The following is a 17,894-nucleotide window of genomic DNA, read 5'->3' as shown; positions in this document are numbered from 1 at the left end:
CCCACCGCTGACAGTGGGCCCCTACCACATTGGCACGCCATGTGTGTACATGATACGGCCGAATACGTTAGGAAGTACCGTATATAAACAAAAGGACAAGTTCGATGGCCAGAAACACGTATTTTACAAGTTTATGCACCAAACTGATCATCACGTGCAAGTTCTATGACTTGTGATGTATTTACCTATTAACTTTTTGTGGGTTAACTTATGGTTTGGTACGAACCATGAAAATTGGATTTTAAAAATCTATTATGACTAAAATAAAAATATTGAGAAAACTCTTCCTCTTTGATTCACAAGAATCTAAGATATCGGGTTATGAAATGTAGGGCATGCTGCTAAAAAAGTGTGGCAGGGCACAACTATGACAGTGAAACAAACAAACCACAAGCCACTGCCACATTTGCAGCAAAGTTTGGCAATGTGTGGATATTAACCAAACATGCTCATAGATTAATAATGCTCGAGTGAATTATGCTATTATAAGAATATTTTGGCTTGGATGTTCTTTTCATGTAAAACCGTTATATTGAAACGACATAATCTGATCAACATAAATATGGTTAAAGCATTCCAATCAACAAAAGTGCTGTACTGCCATGTGACTGACCCAAATACTTTTAATTTGAATGCAAAGAAGCTTATCTTAGTTAGCTCTACAAACTACAAACAGAGAAAGAAACTGGAATTAACTGGGAAGAAACAGTAACCATAAGTTTCTTAAAGGAAATCAAAGTACACACCCAACCACCCAGGCTCTGTCTCGACAACTAAAACCTTCTAAGATGTCTAGCTTATTATTTAGTCCACACGCAAGGATCAAAAACATTCGGCTGCATATCAGCACAGAACCTAATACTATACAAAGGTGCTCATGTATAAAATGCTAGTCCTCTATTTTTTTTTCCTAGGCTCTGACCGTCGCCCTTCTTGTAGGGCCGCCGGCCCTGCTGATAAGTTGCTCAGCCGTTGTCGCAGTCGACGGGACGATGAGGACCACAGAAGACAGGCGAGATGATCCCCTTGGCGAAACCCGCGGCGCGCTAACCATGGGTACTGCCATTGCCGTTGGCATGGCAGGTTCCATTTGCTACACCACCATTGGCTTGCTTCTGCGCGTGCCCGTTCTGGTGTACTAGGGGTGTCGAGGAGCTGTCGCCGAGCTTGTGTTTAGCCGCAACCACATGGCCATTGCAGCTGTCCTGCAGCACCTGGTCCAGTTGTCCGCATGCTGCAGCGATTAGTCCTGCAGGCATGTGTGGATGTTTGAGCAGATTGTCAGTGTTTGCTGTAGCTTCCCCACCGGACCGAGATAGTTTCCAGTAAGTGTCGAGTAGCTTACCGACAAATGGAGGTGAAGGTTTTGAAGGCGTTGACTTGAACTCCGGATGGAATTGGACGCCGACAAAGAACCGGTGATCAGGTATTTCAATGATCTAGAAAAATGGTAGTTATAATGGTGAATCAACTAGCATGGTGAAGCACAAGTAAGATTCTTGGTTCTGTTATTATACATACCTCCATTCTCTGTCCAGTCTCGTCCTTGCCAACAAACTGAAGTCCAGCATTTTCAAATGCTGGCACCATATCAGGATTTACCTGCAGACACCCATTTTAAAACAAAACAATGAAGTGGTCAAAAAGGGAACAAAGACCATGTTAAACGCATCCAAAGCATTTAGACATCGATATGACTGAGCAAAGATTATTACAGACCTCATATCTGTGCCGATGCCTCTCATCTACATAGTTGACATCACCATAGCTGAGTGATCAAAACAAAACTCATGAGTGGGCAAGGAGTAGTGTCAACCCAGACAACTATAACAGAGAACATGCACTGCACTCACAGCTTGGCAGATTTGCAGTCAGTAACCTTGAAAAATGTTCTCCTTGATCCAAGGCGCATGGTCCCACCCATATGTGTTTTTGAACCCTAAAAAAATATTATTAAATTGTAAGGAACCATATGTGAGCTCAAGGCGGTTTCCAGTTTCAAAATAAAACTAAATGCAATACGTTGTATACAGAAAAAATGCCACAGGTCTGCAGATAAATAATTTCCCCTGCAAGTTGTTGAAGTTATGGGTGGAGGTTGTGTGTTGTGTGTGTGTGCTTGAAGATTACCTCTGGCATAAAAATAACACATGGGGTCTTCGTATTGGGATTAAATTCTGTGCTGTCCGCATCAGGGAATTTCATAACATGGCGCGCAAACTCTACAACAGCAAGCTGCATGCCAAGGCATATGCCAAGATAGGGGACATTGTTTTCACGGGCATACTTAGCAGCCATCATTTTCCCTTTAACACCTCTGTCTCCAAAGCCACCGGGCACTAAAACGCCATCAGCGCCCTGGGATGAAAATTTGTCAGACAGGTACAAATTGTAAATTTGACAGTATTTAAGGGCATAAACTCCTACCTTCAATAAAGTCCATGCTGCTTTGTAAGCATCAGGCGCCTATAAAATTTAACCACGGACAGGTGAGGAAATGCAGTAAAGAAAAGACTAAAGTAACTGCATACTATGTGTAGTTCAAACCTCAGAAGCAGTTGAATCCTCAAGATCAGTGGAAGCAACCCAATCTACAACAAGTTTTTTGTGGCAAGAGACAGAAGCATGCAAAAGTGCCTACAAAAGAATGCAGAAAAAAATGTTGGACAACAATAAACAGATTTAACAACAAGACTGAACCAATGACCACAATGATCATCTCACCTTTAACACAGAAAGGTACGAATCAGACAGACCAGTGTACTTTCCAACCATGGCAATCCTCACCTGAAACAACAGTACAGTACAAGCGGCCCTAAGTAAAGGTTTCCAGACAGATAAAACAATTGCAAAGGTCAAACAGAAACCAACTTCATCCTGTAGGGTGTCATATAAAGTGGCCCTTGCCACCCATTCATCCAACTTCGGCTCCTGGGCAACACTGCAAACATGGGAAAGAGGATTCAGATACCATGTCAGCATGCCATCTTTGGAAGAAAATCACAATAAGGTACATGAAAACAAACCTTTCAAGATTCAGAACTTTAAGGATAGCATTGTGTGCTTTCTGGTCCTGAAATGGAAAATGAAAATATCATATAGTGCATGGGGAAAACATACATTTATACATAAATAATGAGATGTGCTATACCCGTAACAGCAAAGGAATGTGCCAAATGTTCGAAACATCATATAGGGTGAAAATATTAGCGGCCTGCAACCAAAAGAATTCATTATCAACAAGAGCGATCAGCTGCACATATACATTATCCGTTGTAGAAAAGGACAATTTCAATACCGGCACATGACAAAACTGGGAGAGTTTTTCTTTCACATTTTCCTCTAGCTCCTGTCACCAATAAAGCATGCGAAGTTAATAAATCAATACGGGTCAGGACACATGGTAAGTTGGACAGGTCCATTGACTAACCTTAGTACTGCGACAAGCTAACATATTTGGCGTGAGACCAAGTCCTCTCAGACCACGTACACTGTGTTGAGTTGGCTTAGTTTTCTACAATAACAACAAGCCATACGTAACATAGTATATTAAATATGATGTTAGTTATGCTTAGTGCCTTAGTCACAACACCAAGCCACAACTAGCAAAGCGAAGACTGGCATTATGAACTGACTGAGAAGTGAGAAGTTTACTTACCTGCTCACCGACAACATTCAATACCGGAACCAGACTGACATGTACCAAACAGAAATTACCAGCACCTGGCAAATAAATAAAGAACATGGAAATAATGATATTAGTACCACCATGTAGAAGTTTATCTTTTTAATGTAACATGCAAGTTCCTTACCAACATGATAGGAGAATTGACCTAGAGCTTCAATAAATGGCATGGATTCAATATCCCCTGCAGCACATCATTAAGTTACAGAAGATTAGAACTCCAAAATGAATTGTAAGCAAAGAAAGAGTCTTAAAAATGAACAAAATGTTAAAAGTTATCTCTTGCACCTATAGTGCCACCCAGTTCTATAACACAGACATCGGCAGGTCCCTCCTGGCCATCAACAGGAACCATTGCAACGCGCTCAATCCAATCTTGTATGGCATTTGTAATGTGTGGGACAACCTTAATTAAAAGGAAAACATGATTGATCATATTAGATTCCCAAGAAATGTTCAATGTTAGTTGCCAATTTCAAGTAAGAAAAAAAAAAGATGAGTCTGGAGGAAGTGGCTTGCACCTGCACAGTCTTTCCCAGGTATTCTCCCTCTCTTTCTTTATTAATAACAGACTGCCATAAAAATATATTAAGTTAAATAAACAAGCAAGATCAGACTATTTTGCAACTTTTACAACACATATTTACAAATGCACATGTTTTACATGCCACTATTCTGAGTTTCTCACTTACTCATATGCTTAAGTATAAGTTATATTGCACATTCAATATAAAGGTGGATGAGAAAACAAGTTTTTTTATATCCTAAGCTGTTACAAGATGTCAACATCAAAATGTACGAAGCTTTATTAAATTAAATTATGTTTGATGGCTATGTAACAAGGAAAGTGGATAAGAAGCTAATGACCTTGTATGACCAAGTCATACTGTTGAGATTAATAAATTGCAGTGATGTTGAAATACAGCCAATGATTCAGCATGTCCATTATCCGACCCAGCTATAGTTCGACATTGCCATTAAGCAAGAGGTGGTAGGTTGTAGTTGCACACCTGGTAGATCTTTCCAGTAGTTATGTTATTGTCCCGTGTCAGCTTAATGTCTAGAAACCTCTCATAGTTTCCAAGATCCAAGTCCACCTGCAATGATTTAAGCCATATCAAATGAACAGATCTGTGCGAGCATTAAAACATCAATGACTTAGTCATATAGCAGATTCTAATACCTCGCCACCATCATCTAGAACAAACACTTCGCCATGTTCAAAAGGAGACATGGTTCCAGCATCAGTGTTAAGGTAAGGATCTGCACATTTGAATGATACAATCAGAAGATGCCAACCTTGCAAGAACAGAAGTAATCAGTCAAAGCATCCGGCCAGGCAATAGCCAGCATTGCCCCAACGCTACAACACAAAAATTACTCGAAATGATGATTCCTGGCAATAACATAAACAAATAGCCACAACGAGCCAAGAGAAAGAAGGGTGTAGTTAACTAGAAACCAATAACTATCAAACGATGAATAGCATAAACAAACTAATCCGAGTTTATCCAACGTGTACCCTACGTGTATCGCCAATGGTTGGATGCTGGAATGGTAGAAATCTAAACCGGGCCTGCGTGGCGCCGCGAACAACGCATCGAGAATCCCTCCGGAACACACAAGGCCTCCAGCACAGAAACAAGAAATGGAGGGATAAACCTAGTGGTGGTTCTTTAAACTTATCCTGGCCACCTTGTACCATTTAGATTAGATACAACAGCACTGAGGACCAAACCCAGCTAATTCTTGATCCTTTCCAGATTGACATCAATATGATCCATGGACAAATCACGGGCATGCGAAACAAATGGTTGGCTGGTGCCGGGTGAAACCGCTGCTACTGTTCAGCACCGTTCAAAATCCCAAGGCCGCGCCAGCGGCGCCCCCCAATGCGGAGCCCCCTGGACGGGGACGGGTGACGGGCCTCGCCTGAAATTGCTGCCCGGGGACGGCTGAATCCCCTCGAAAATCGGGGTATTTCGATCTAGGACGACCCCCGTGTAACAAACTCGGGAAAAGAGGGGAAAAGACATCTAAAGAAACGTATCGGGCCGGCGGCGGCGGCCGCCGCCGCCAGTATCGAGTCTCTCTCTCGGCGGAGCGGGGCGCGGGGGGGCGAGGAGGGGGCGGGGCGCGTACCGATCTTGATGGAGGTAATGCGGAGGCCGCAGGCCTTGAGCACGACGCCGATGCTGCTGGCCGTCACCCCCTTTCCGAGGCCGCTCACCACGCCGCCGGTCACCAGGACGTACTTCATCTCGCCGGGCCGCCTGTCTCTCTCTCCCTCCGTCACCGCCTCCTCCTCCGCCGCCCTCCGCCGCCGCGATTCGTCGGGTCCGGCGCGAGTGTGTGCGGGGTGGGGGGTTCAAGCGCGCAGCCGTCACGAGAGGGAGAGGGGAACGGCGCAGGGGATAGAGACGAGACGAGGGCTTCTCTCCCGGTATTTATACCCCCGAAAACCTTTCCCCCTCCATCCCCTCCCTATTTCTTCCGAATCTGGAAAGGGTCTTATATTTCCACCCCTTTTGAATGGTGAAACTTTATGTTTGACCCTAGAATGTGAAACTTTTTTTCAGAGGACCATCAAAATTATGATGATTCTAGTATTTGGAAGGAACCAAAAGTTTATATTATGGTTTTTTTTTTCAAAACCATGTCTCGGGAAAACAAACTATGTCTTCATACGAATCAAATCGTGTCTTCATATGAAATACACGTGAAATCGGCAGTACCAAGATAAGAAACACACAAAAACAAAGAAAACCCATGCGACATGTCCATGTAGGATGGTTGTTCATGATACTGCGGTCATGACAAACAAATGTAATTAAGATCTCGGATGACGAATCAAACATCTAGCTCAACGTGCTTGTTTTTTCGAATGTTCGAAACAAACTCGAAGAAGCATTAGTATCGATATGTTTGACTTGCAATTTCATCTTTAACTAGCTTATCATTCATGACTCATTATCACCCCAAACTTTACAAAGTTAGTATCAAAGTCGCAGCTCATTGATTTGTTCCAGTTCGCTCTCGTCCTCCTACCCATAAGTCATGGACATCGGTTTCCTCTTCTCTTAGGCAAAGGCGATGTTAGTCAAAGTTGCAACAAAAGGGCTTTGTTTCAAAGAGCTTTTCGAGCACATGCCCCTGCCCACTTTGCCTTTCCTCTCTAGTGTATCTTAGCTTAAGGAGTTTGGCTCAATGCTGTAAAAACCAACCACCCTTCTCCCTCCCTCCTTCGCAGTTGTCTCCGACCGGGGCAGTGGATGGAGGAGGATGTGTTCGCCATAGGATTTGTGATGTTTTGATGTTTCCTTTTGCGATTACATAAATCGACTCTGGAGCTTGCTCTCGTTCTTCTTGTGATCTTCCTTGCGATTTTGGCTGTCGAAGGGTTGGTTGCTAGAATTGGCTAGATCAGAACCTGCTAGAGGTCGTCCCCCACTATGCTCTTTGCACCAACAACGCGAGGGTGACAATGTATAAATCGAGTGGAACTCTTGGATTTGGCGATTATGGAGATGTTCGTACTCATCGATGTTGTTGGAAGAGGTACAACGCCTGCCATTTTCTTCGAATGATGACGAATCACTATCGATTGACAACTAAATAAATAGCTCAAAGCAACAACTGCACGCGAGAGCAGATCCAACTAAGGAAATGCAACATGTGTCATGTCGGATATAATCACGAAATGATGGCTTAGCGCTAGCCATGGAAGTGAATTCAATTTTCGGTCTCTTCGGTTTGTCAATTACTCTACTAGTGAAGGGCAGCTTCGAGAGAGCAAACGCGTCTACTAACACATACTCATCTCCTCTTGGCTTGGCGCCTTTGAGGAGTAGTGTTGCAGACGGCTCTGGAGTCCATCCATTTCTCCTTTGCAGTTTGCTGTTGGAGCTAGCAGGGTTGTTGTCCGACCATCCCAAGTGGTCCATCCCTAGTGGTTGTTAGAGCGCATATGTGCGGCGACGATGATGATATGGACTTGATTGCAATTTTAGATCTTGATTTGGGTTTCGTGCTAATACAAGACTGCATATCCTTATAGTTACTAAGCTCCAAGGAATAGAGGTCTAGAAGAGCATCACAGTTTTTTTATTTGAAGTGTACCCCACCTCTAAGCGCTTGCCGGGTTGTGGGTCTTGAATACCAAACACTATAAAAAAATCTAGAATTTCAATTTTCGTGAATTTAAAAAATGCTTGCAATTTTTAAAAAATTCATGAATTCCAGAAAATGTTCATGAGTAATATATCCTTTTCCCATTTTTTTTACAAAATCGGAATGAATTTTAAATCATCTTCATGGATTTCTAATTTTTATTTTTTAAATCACGAATATGAATAATATTTATGGATTTTTAAAAAATGTTCACACTTTTCAACAAAACATTTATGAAATTTAAAAAATAGAGAACAATTTATGATTTTGAAAAAGTTCAAGAATTAAAATATGTTTCAGAATGTCAAAAAAATGTTCTAGAATGTAAAAAAATTACAATTACCAAGCTCCCTATGAATAGAGGCTAGGAGAGCTCCAAAGTTTCTTTATTCAAAGTGGACCCACCTGTAAGTATTAGGTCATGGGTCCAGCATAACAAGATCGAAACCAACATTCTATTAAAATGCTTCTCAGTTTCTTTTAAATATTCAAGAACATTAATATTTTTGGTTTTACAATTTTTTAAAAACATTCATGAATTTAAGGAGTGTTAGTTATATATTCTTCAGAAATATGTAAAAATAATCAGGACTTCTAAAAAACATTCACGAGTTTTATAGTTGTTCATGTTTTTAAAAAATACTCATGAATTTTAAATAATGTTTGCGGATTTAAAAAATGTTTCTGAATTCTAAAAATGTTCATAAGCATGAATTTTTTTCCATACCGTCTATTTAAAAATTCTATTGAAATGTTCACAACTTTGAAGAAAACATTTATGGATTTGCAGAAATGTTCACAATTTTGAAGAAAACATCTATATATTTTGCGAAAATGTTCTGTTTTGTAATTACTAAGCTCCCAATGGATAGAGGCATGGGGAAGCTTCAAAGTTTATTTTATTCGAAGTGGACCCTGTGGCATCCCGTCTTAATATGAATGATAGACTACTCATATCAACATGGTGCATTTTTCTTCATCAGGAAGCCCATCCAAAAGAAACTTCATAGTTAAGCATGCTTGGGTTGGAGCAATTTGAGGATGAGTGACTGACTGAGTAGTTGATTCTGGATGTGCACGAGTGAAGACAAAGTACGTAGGAAAAGACTAGGGTTGGTCTATGAAACACTTCAACAAAACATTTAGTAATTACTTTTTTTCATTTACAGAATGTTCATAAATTTGTAAAAATTTCATGAATTTAAACCATGTTCATATTCATGATTTTATAAATCCTTCATGAATATGAATTTTTCTTTCATGAGTTCTATTAAATGTTCATGAGTTTTATAGCTGCTCATGATTTTTTTTTTAAATTTGTGTATTTATTACAATGTTTGTAAAGTTTTAAAATATTCATGAACATGAAAAATCATTAGGGATGTTTAATTTTTTCACAAATTTGGAGAAACCATTTATGATTACAAATAATTGTTCAAGAATTTAAATTATGTTCCCCAATATTCAATATATTCCTAATTTTGAAAATACTCATAAAGAAGAAAAACCAAAACTAAAAGGAAAATAAAACATGAAAAATAGATATAGAAAACAATAAGTAAATATTCAGAGAACCTTTGAGAAAGTCTGAAGTTCGAAACCATGGTGGATAAAAAGGAGCTTCTAAACTCTTACTAGTCAATGTGTACGTTCAATGCACGTTAATTTGAAAGTATATTAAGTGCATGCGGATATTAAGTAGGATATTATTTGCGTGTTATTATGTGATTAACATTATATTTGGCATGAAATGAACTGCACGCTAAATGTGTTGAGCGCTTGACATTGAAGCAGTTTAGGTCGTTGGATTGGCATGATTTGATGGGCGAGATTAATTGGATCTGCCCATTTGTATCTTTTTATAGTGAATAGAGGTATAGATAAGAAAAAGCATAGACCGGGCTGGCGGCCCATGGGCTTGGTAGTAAATTCTGGATGGGCCACGTACGATGTTAGTGTGCTGGTAATTCTGCCGGCTCATGGGCAGTTCGCAGTAGGCAAAGCCCATTTGACCATTTCTACGTAGCCCATCCAGAATTACCAGCCCACGTTTCACCCGTGACCCATGACCAGCACGCTCCTCCTCACTCCCCAGTCCCCACCGGGACCAGTCGACTCCACTCCACTGACAGCAGGACCCAGAGCCGGCCAGCCCCACACCGCAGCGAGCACACACCTGCCGCCGCCGGTCGCCCACGCCCCAGGTGCTCCCGGCCGCCCTGGCCCACCACGCACACAGGAAGGCAAAAATAAAACAAGTAAATAAATACACATTAAATACGTAAAGAAATACAGGAAACAAATAAATAAATAAATACATCAGCGTAGGGAGGGGTAGGGCGTAGCGCAACGCCGCTTCTCCTCTTCCATTTTTGTTCACCTCTCATCTCCTCCTCACGCACGCACGCGCACAGAGAGCAGCGACACTCCGCTCCGCTCCGATCACTCCACACCTCACCCCCCACCCCAGCTCACGCCCGCCGCCCCACCCCCACCCACCCCGCCGCCGCCGCCGCCGCTCCCCGTAGATCCGATCTGCCCCGACCCGACCGACCGCCCGCCGCCCGATCGGATCCGGCCCGAAGGTGAGTGCCCGAGATCGCTCGCCCGCTCGTCGGATGCGGATTTGAATCTGAGCTCTCTGCGTGCCGCTTCTAGGGTTTTGGAGGTTGGCTCATGGTTCACGATGGCGCCGTGAAGGACCACCACCAGCAGCAGCAGGAGAGTTCGCCGGATATCCCCGCGCCTTCTGCATCTGCGGAGGCGGGGTCGGCGGTAGCAGAGGCGGGGGGGGGAAGAGCGCCGGAAGCGGGGGCGGGGCGGGAAGAGGTTGTGGGCGCGGCGGGGACGTCCAAGCCCGGGAGCGACAAGCGGCTTGGCGTGCGGCACCCCGTGAAGTACCGCAGGTTTCGGGCCAAGGGGAAGGCGATGGCGGAGCCCGGGGTCACCCCCGCGCACCAGCCGCTGGAGGAGGAGTTGGAGTTGGAGGAGGGGGAGGGGGAGGTCGAGGAGGAGGCCTCCTCGCCCGAGCGGGAGGTGCGAGCAGGCGTCGTGGAGGTGGAGGTGGAGATGGAGGTGTCCTCCGCAGCAGTAGAGATGGAGGTGGAGGAGGGGGCCGGCATGGACGTGTCGCCGGCTGCGGCCGTGGCCATGGTGGACTCGGAGCACTCATCCGAGGAAGAGGAGGAGGAGGAGGTGTCGTCGTCGCCGGTGCTGGCGCTGCCGGAGCAGGCGAGGAGGAAGCAAGGGCCTGCTGTGGCCGCTGCCGTGCCGGCTTTGGTCGTGCCCAAGGACCAGGACCTGGAGAAGGAGAAGAAGGAGAAGGAGCGGCAGAGGGAGAGGGAGAGGGTCGACGAGGTCGGCTACATGAGCGGCGGCTGCAAGAGGTAATAATGCTGGCTCACTCCTTGGTTTCGTTTGCTTCGCCGATTGCGGGTGCTCGCATCTGTTGGCGCGAAGTACCGTTGGCCTGTTTGATTCAAATGCTCTACATGTGCAGCTTGTGTTCTGATGTTTTTAATGCAAGGCGGTGCGGTAGAGCTTAGAACGTAATTGCATGACCATGTGTGTGTGATGCAGAATGTAGCTTTCTGTGAGTCAATATGCTGCATTCAGGATCATAACTGAAAGAAGTTTTGTGTGCAGTTTGTTAGCTTGGTGGTTACTCTGTGGGATTATGAAGGCGTGTTTGGTTACGACTCGACTAGCCCTACCAATTTTGGCATCACCATAGATTTTTTTGAGAGCCGAAGTTTACGTGTGGTTTTTAGCCTCTCCCATGCAAAATGGAAAGAAATGCTTTAATGAAAATACATGGTTCACTAAATACCGGTAAACGACAATTTAGATTCAATACTGAAGGCAGTGGGTGTGCCTTGGCAATACGTCCGCGCTGCCCTTTTCTGGCCGGAATATTCTAGTACTCTCCCTATTCAGAATTATGTATTGTTCCAGACTTGGGATGAACCAGGACATCAATTTTATGGAACCAACATAAATTCGAAAACTCTTGTTCGATTTTTCTTACTGGAAGTAGCATCCAGTGAACCTGTTGCATAGTATGCACACATCCTGCGGCTAAAGGTTAGTGGATGCTCACTTTTAGACAAAGAGCAGTGAACGGCATAATTGTGCTGCAAAGCATAATGTTGTATCTTTTCTGTTAAGGCGTTAACAGTTGGTTGCTTGCTGGTTTTCATGGTCTGCTCTCCATAGGGATGCCATCTTCTGAAAAAGGAAAATACGTTATTTTTATTTTGACAGAAACATTATAGGAGGATATTATATGCGGAAGCACAATATCATAATATAGAAGCTGCTTTTCAACTGAGAATGATAGAACATGCTACTGAGATACATCTAAATTCTACAGTACTCTTTAAACTACTCTTTGGCCATACGAATAATATAGCTTCACTAAAATGTTTCAATTCGATTTTGGCAAGTTATTCTCCAAAAAAAATCAACAACATATCATATGGGAAATGATGTCTTGAAAAGGAACATTTGCTGTTAATACAACATTTCTTCATCATCAGTCTTAAAGATGCTCGTGCAATATCTAGATAGAAATAGAATATTGGCATGTTTTCATCATTAAGTGGGTCAACTACTCAACTCAGTATTACTTTCTTCAACCAAACCAACTTTGCTTGGAATTGTTGTGTGGGATCAGCAATCATATGCCTTTTTCTAGGGTAACATGACTAGTCCATCACATCTACTTCATTTAGTTGGTGACTTGTCTACATTTTGCTCCCATTTTTACACCCAGCATCCTCTCTTGTGACATCAGTCCATTCCACATTGGTGATGAGCAGCTTAGAGTGTGGTTGCTGGAATCATGCATGGCCCAAAAGTAGAGATGAAGCGTCTCAGGGTTCTGGAATAGTTTGCTATTTCCTTGTATAAGTGTACTTTATATAATGCAGAACTTCATAAATCTTGAACTCATTTTGTAGCAGCTGCAATTATCTTGTCGATTACGTTGGTTTAATCGTAAATAATGGTTCTAAAGATAATTTTCTTTCCAAATGGCTTGATGTGTCTTCTTAATCTTCTTAAAAATTGTGCAATTTTTATTTCTTTAAACATGCTCCCTTCTAGTGATTCTATTTCTTGGTCCTGGTCTTGCTATTTAAAGAATATTGTTTCAATCTCCTTCCTTGGATAGTTTGAGAAAAAAGGAAATTACCTTTTTTTGATTCAAGTTGCTGATCGCATACACCCATATTTGTTAAACCTACACCTTCTAATTCAAATACATGCATCTAATTTCTATTAACATATACAGATTATGTTCTGTACTTCGATTAGACAGCCTTTTTGGCTACACACATCTGCTATCAGGGTTTTTGCAAAATTATTTTACTTGTCTTATACATGCAATTATAAGTTTCTAAATTTTGACAACAGGCATTTTTGGATTTTGACTGATTTGCAGTGATGATGGAAGTTTGAGTTGTGGATATTCAAGTTTTAGAGGAAAAAGGGCAAGCATGGAAGACTTCTTTGACATAAAATCATCTAAAATTGATGATAAACAAATAAATCTCTTCGGAATATTTGATGGTCGGCGATTCTTTTTTCTTGTAGACTTCTCTTATCTTTCCTCAATGGTTCTATGTCTAAACCATTTGTTTTCTTGCAGGTCATGGGGGTTCACGTGCTGCTGAGTATTTGAAGGAGCACTTGTTTGAGAACCTCATGAAACACCCACAATTCATGTCAGATACAAAATTAGCAATAAGTAAGATTCTCTTTTCAAAAAGTAACTCGTATAATTTTGTTAATGCTATTTCCAACATTTCCTTGATATTTCATGTGTGGACTATCTAATTAGTGGTAACTCGCAGGTGAAACATATAAAAAAACTGATTCAGATTTCTTGGATTCTGAAATCAACACTCACAGAGATGATGGGTCAACTGCATCGACAGCAGTTCTGCTTGGAAATCATCTTTACGTGGCTAACGTAGGTGACTCTCGGGCTGTAATATCAAAGTCGGGCAAAGGTGATTGATTCTTATGTGTTGTTCATTGATTAGTATTTGATTCAGCTAGATTTGTTAGCACATGCACAACAGGGCCTAGCATGGTTACTGTACAATAATAGTAGGATGGTTTATGGTTCAGGGCACTTTCTTACCAGTTGAGTTTAGTTACGGTGTTGATGTAATCAAGTATTTGTTTTGGAGGACTCTCTCTCTATCATTTGGTGTGTATATTGTTATGAATGCAAATTAATGGTTGTTGTGAAATGCTAATTACTTTAAATAGTTTCCACCAAATTAAGAATAGTGACATTTTCCATTTTGTGAAAATTTGTAGCACATGTCTCTTTTTACTGAGTTCAGTCATCATCATCTTTTATTATTGGAAAGATCGGTGCCGTACACTCTGGGAAGGCATACATCACAGCTTTCCATTAGTTACTTGGTATATTTATGATGATCAATATGTAGTGGGTCTAATAATTTGCAATCAATATAGTGGAAAACACTAACCTAGATGCATGAAACATGTTTGTCAACTTACCACCACTGATCACTCTTCTTTTTCTGGAACAATTGTTGCTCATTTCTTATCAACCTGGCTTTCTGATGAAGTTGGTTGTTGGACATGCACCAACTTGAATATGCCTAGCATAAGATTACTCGATTAACATCTAGTCCACATAGAGGTGTTTTGGGACTTGCTAAATTATTTCTTGATCTCATCCAAATTTCACTAACAAAAGCTTCCTTAAGCTTAGCAAATCAGAGGTCTTGATACTTGTCGCGATGTCCAAGGGACATGCTTACTTCTTTGGCACAGTGTGAATGTTAACAATCCAGATGTATGTACGTGCTGAATTGTTGGTAAAATAGTGTTTTCTTATTCACAGCTATTGCACTCTCTGATGATCACAAGCCAAACAGAAGTGATGAGAGGAAACGAATTGAGAGTGCTGGTGGGATTGTTATGTGGGCTGGTAAGTCATGCATCCATCACAGAAGCACCAACTTGACTGAACTACATATGTTTATATTTGGATAACATTTGGGTAGTCTATCTATTTATTTAGCAGAAGAAATAACATTTTCTTGGAGTGTGGGGCTTGGAAAATCTGATAGTAGCAAATTGGCTTTTCAGGAACTTGGAGGGTTGGTGGTGTACTTGCAATGTCTCGGGCATTTGGCAACCGCTTGTTGAAGCAATTTGTTGTCGCGGAACCAGAGATTCAGGTAACTTGTGCTTGTATACTTCGTGTTTGTTTCTAGCAAAAAAACACACATATATATATTCTGTTTCATGGCTTATATGTCAAACTATCAGTCATCAAGGTTTTTTGTGTGACCCTTTATTAATTTGTCAGGATCAAGAAATAGATGATGAACTGGAGTTTCTGATTTTGGCTAGTGATGGGTTGTGGGATGTGGTTCCAAATGAGGTTAGTTACTATCTACTTAATTACTTGTTTAGAGGTGTAGGTATCCCTTTGTTCACAAGGTCTACCAGAGTAGAATAAACTCAGTTGGACATATGAGCTTAGTTGGATTTATGGCACATACATAGTGGAGTGGTGATTTGTGAACAAGAAGTAGTCAGGACTCGTTATGATTGCCATGCAAGTAATATGTGGTCCACAAAATCATGGCAGTGTGCCGATTTTTTAACACTTCAGTGATCTAAAAAGTCTTATATTACTTTACAGAGAGAGTACACAAGATATAATTCCCTAATTCAAGAAAGCAATATGCCATTTACATCTGGATTGATTGCTGCATAAATTCGTTTAACCTTGCTGACATTTTTCTTTATTGTGAAAGCCAAATACTTCCTCTGTATCAAAATATAAAACCTTTTTGCAGTTCAATATTTTGATACAGTGGGAGTAGCATTTAATATATTAAGCACCTTCTTTTAACTTTCATTTTACTGGTTTTACAAGAATGAGGATTATTAACATACGTTTTGCAGCAAGTTTCTGTGCTTTACATAATGCCACCTATCAAGTAAAAAGTAGCGCAGTTGTGATTTTATTGGTTTTTTAAGGAATGCATTTGTGATTTTTGACTGGTAGAATCAGTAAGTAGCCAACAGAATTTATCTCATAGTTCTTTTGGGCAACCTTGTGAAGGTTTTTCAACTGGTATCTGACTATGTTACACTTGTACTTGCATCTAAAAGATTTTTCTGCCACTTATCCTAGTTGTCTCCTGAAGATTTGTACTGTACTACATCTTCATTGTTGAAAACCTCATCGTGTGTTCACCTTTTCTCCATGCAGGACGCCGTCTCGCTCGTTAAGATGGAGGAGGACCCCGAGGCGGCAGCCCGGAAGCTGACGGAGACTGCTTTCGGCCGTGGGAGCGGCGACAACATCACCTGCGTCGTCGTCAAGTTCCAGCACAGCAAGACGGGCGGTGGTGACTCCCCTCCCATCTCTCCCCCGGGCAATCAAATTTGATTGCTTCTATTCGTCCGCTATACATGTTGTTGTTAGCCTTTAAATTTACAGCAGCTGGATGGATGTTTTCTCTGTTGAATGAGTTGTATGTACATTGGCGGCTGGTACTAGATGGCGACTTCCGTACATGGTGTTAACTGGTATACAACCAAATTGTGGTGCTGGTTACATACAGTGGTACATGGACGAGAATATATCTAGCTAGTGCGTATTCCTCTTAAGAAGTTTTTATTTATTTATTTTAGAATTTGCCCACTAGGCACTTTATTATTCAAAATAATAGGCGAGTTAGGAACAATCAGATGACCAGGGGTCCAAAAATAATCACATGTACTAGGAACTTGAACAATAGCGCAGCATGAGCAGCTGCATTAGGGCTCGTGAAGATGGAGGACCCTGAGCAGCCGAAGATGTGGTATCATAGAGACTTGTCACTCCCGTATTGCCAAAGCTTCACCACCTGCTGACAGTCCGTTTTGATGTTCACTTCAAACCCACTGTCAATAGCCAACAATAATAGCAAAGCATCTCCTAGCAGTTCAATGGCAAAGGAATCAGAGACTGACACGTGCTTACTTTTTGCACCGGCTTCTCGCGACCATGCCAGCCCCCGCACAGCCTTGAACCAATCCGATACCTCCATCACAATTGATTTTGACCCATCCCGGGTCAGGAGCTTCCCGCCTCTCAACATTCACACTGGCCTCAACTCTACCTTGGTCTGGAATGTCCAAGGCTGCCAGCAACTAATCTCTACTCGTACCAGCATCGAGTATCCTCTTCGATCAAATCAACCACCACATGAACTCGTGTGCCAGACAAACGACAGATAGGCCTCACTGAAGTAGTTCCAACTATCCATCTATCATGCCAGCCCTCAGTTGTTCAGCCACCGCCAATGCGCCGAATAAGTCCCTCCTTTAGAGCCTCTCTCCCTTTGATGATCGCTCGCCATGTAGGTGATGCACTTTGCGGGCAGCCCGCCTGAAAAAAAGTTGACATCCGCATTGTATCTTCCCCGCAACCGCAACACTTGGGCGCATAAACTATCAGGGTTCTCCAATAGTCGCCAAGCCTGTTTCGCAAGCATAGCATCATTGTAAACCTCAAGATCTCGGATCCATGCTCCTTTAAATTTTGTTATGGCCATTTTATCTCACAATAGCAAATGCATTCCCCTCCTATCCGGAGACCCCACTCACTAGTACTTGGACATAGTTTTTGTAATTTTCTTGCACAACTCTTAGTGAGCTTGAAACAATTCATACTGACGGTTGTTAAAGCCTGAATCAACGATTTCAGAGGAACTTCTTTTGCCGCACATGACAGAAATTTCTCGCACCACCCATGCATATTGGATCTTGATCTCTCGACAATATTCGAGTCCTTTTATGAAACTTGCTTGCTATCTAAACATAGAACTATATAACTTAATTCACAAAAGGAAAACAACTGGATTGTTTTGATGGCATTGATACATGATGCATTTTATCATGCCCCAAGGTTTTATTTCTGAACTTAAATCCACAAATCAAGAGATAGAAGGGGCGCAATGAACAATGCTAAACATATGGTTGTTCACGGCAT

At 42.0% G+C, this 17,894-nt stretch overlaps 2 protein-coding genes across 2 annotated transcripts; one reads left to right on the top strand and one right to left on the bottom strand.

The window, feature by feature from the left end:
• Positions 1-671: 671 nt before the first annotated feature.
• On the bottom strand, positions 672-6,114 carry LOC125531560 (CTP synthase-like). Its single transcript, XM_048695922.1, has 21 exons — positions 5,828-6,114; positions 4,869-4,948; positions 4,696-4,782; positions 4,207-4,257; positions 3,974-4,091; positions 3,813-3,869; positions 3,659-3,723; positions 3,431-3,514; positions 3,299-3,349; positions 3,152-3,214; positions 3,027-3,073; positions 2,872-2,941; positions 2,725-2,787; positions 2,548-2,637; positions 2,428-2,466; positions 2,131-2,358; positions 1,854-1,939; positions 1,720-1,768; positions 1,522-1,602; positions 1,346-1,439; positions 672-1,249 (listed from the first exon to the last, which is right to left on the bottom strand). The coding sequence occupies exons 1-21, from the start codon at positions 5,943-5,945 to the stop codon at positions 1,047-1,049; spliced, it is 1,824 nt and encodes a 607-aa protein (XP_048551879.1). The 5' UTR covers positions 5,946-6,114; the 3' UTR covers positions 672-1,046.
• A 4,103-nt stretch (positions 6,115-10,217) lies between these two features.
• LOC125531549 (probable protein phosphatase 2C 52) lies at positions 10,218-16,546 on the top strand. The gene is made up of 9 exons (XM_048695919.1): positions 10,218-10,440; positions 10,514-11,241; positions 13,299-13,426; positions 13,506-13,604; positions 13,711-13,869; positions 14,742-14,828; positions 14,990-15,081; positions 15,213-15,287; positions 16,128-16,546. The coding sequence occupies exons 2-9, from the start codon at positions 10,532-10,534 to the stop codon at positions 16,305-16,307; spliced, it is 1,530 nt and encodes a 509-aa protein (XP_048551876.1). The 5' UTR covers positions 10,218-10,440; positions 10,514-10,531; the 3' UTR covers positions 16,308-16,546.
• The last annotated feature ends 1,348 nt before the right edge of the window (positions 16,547-17,894 follow it).

The sequence above is a fragment of the Triticum urartu genome, chromosome 1 (genome assembly GCF_003073215.2).
Source record: "Triticum urartu cultivar G1812 chromosome 1, Tu2.1, whole genome shotgun sequence".
In the NCBI taxonomy this organism is placed as follows: domain Eukaryota; kingdom Viridiplantae; phylum Streptophyta; class Magnoliopsida; order Poales; family Poaceae; genus Triticum; species Triticum urartu.
Note: the sequence above shows the minus strand (reverse complement) of the source record. Positions and strands in the feature narration are given on the sequence as shown.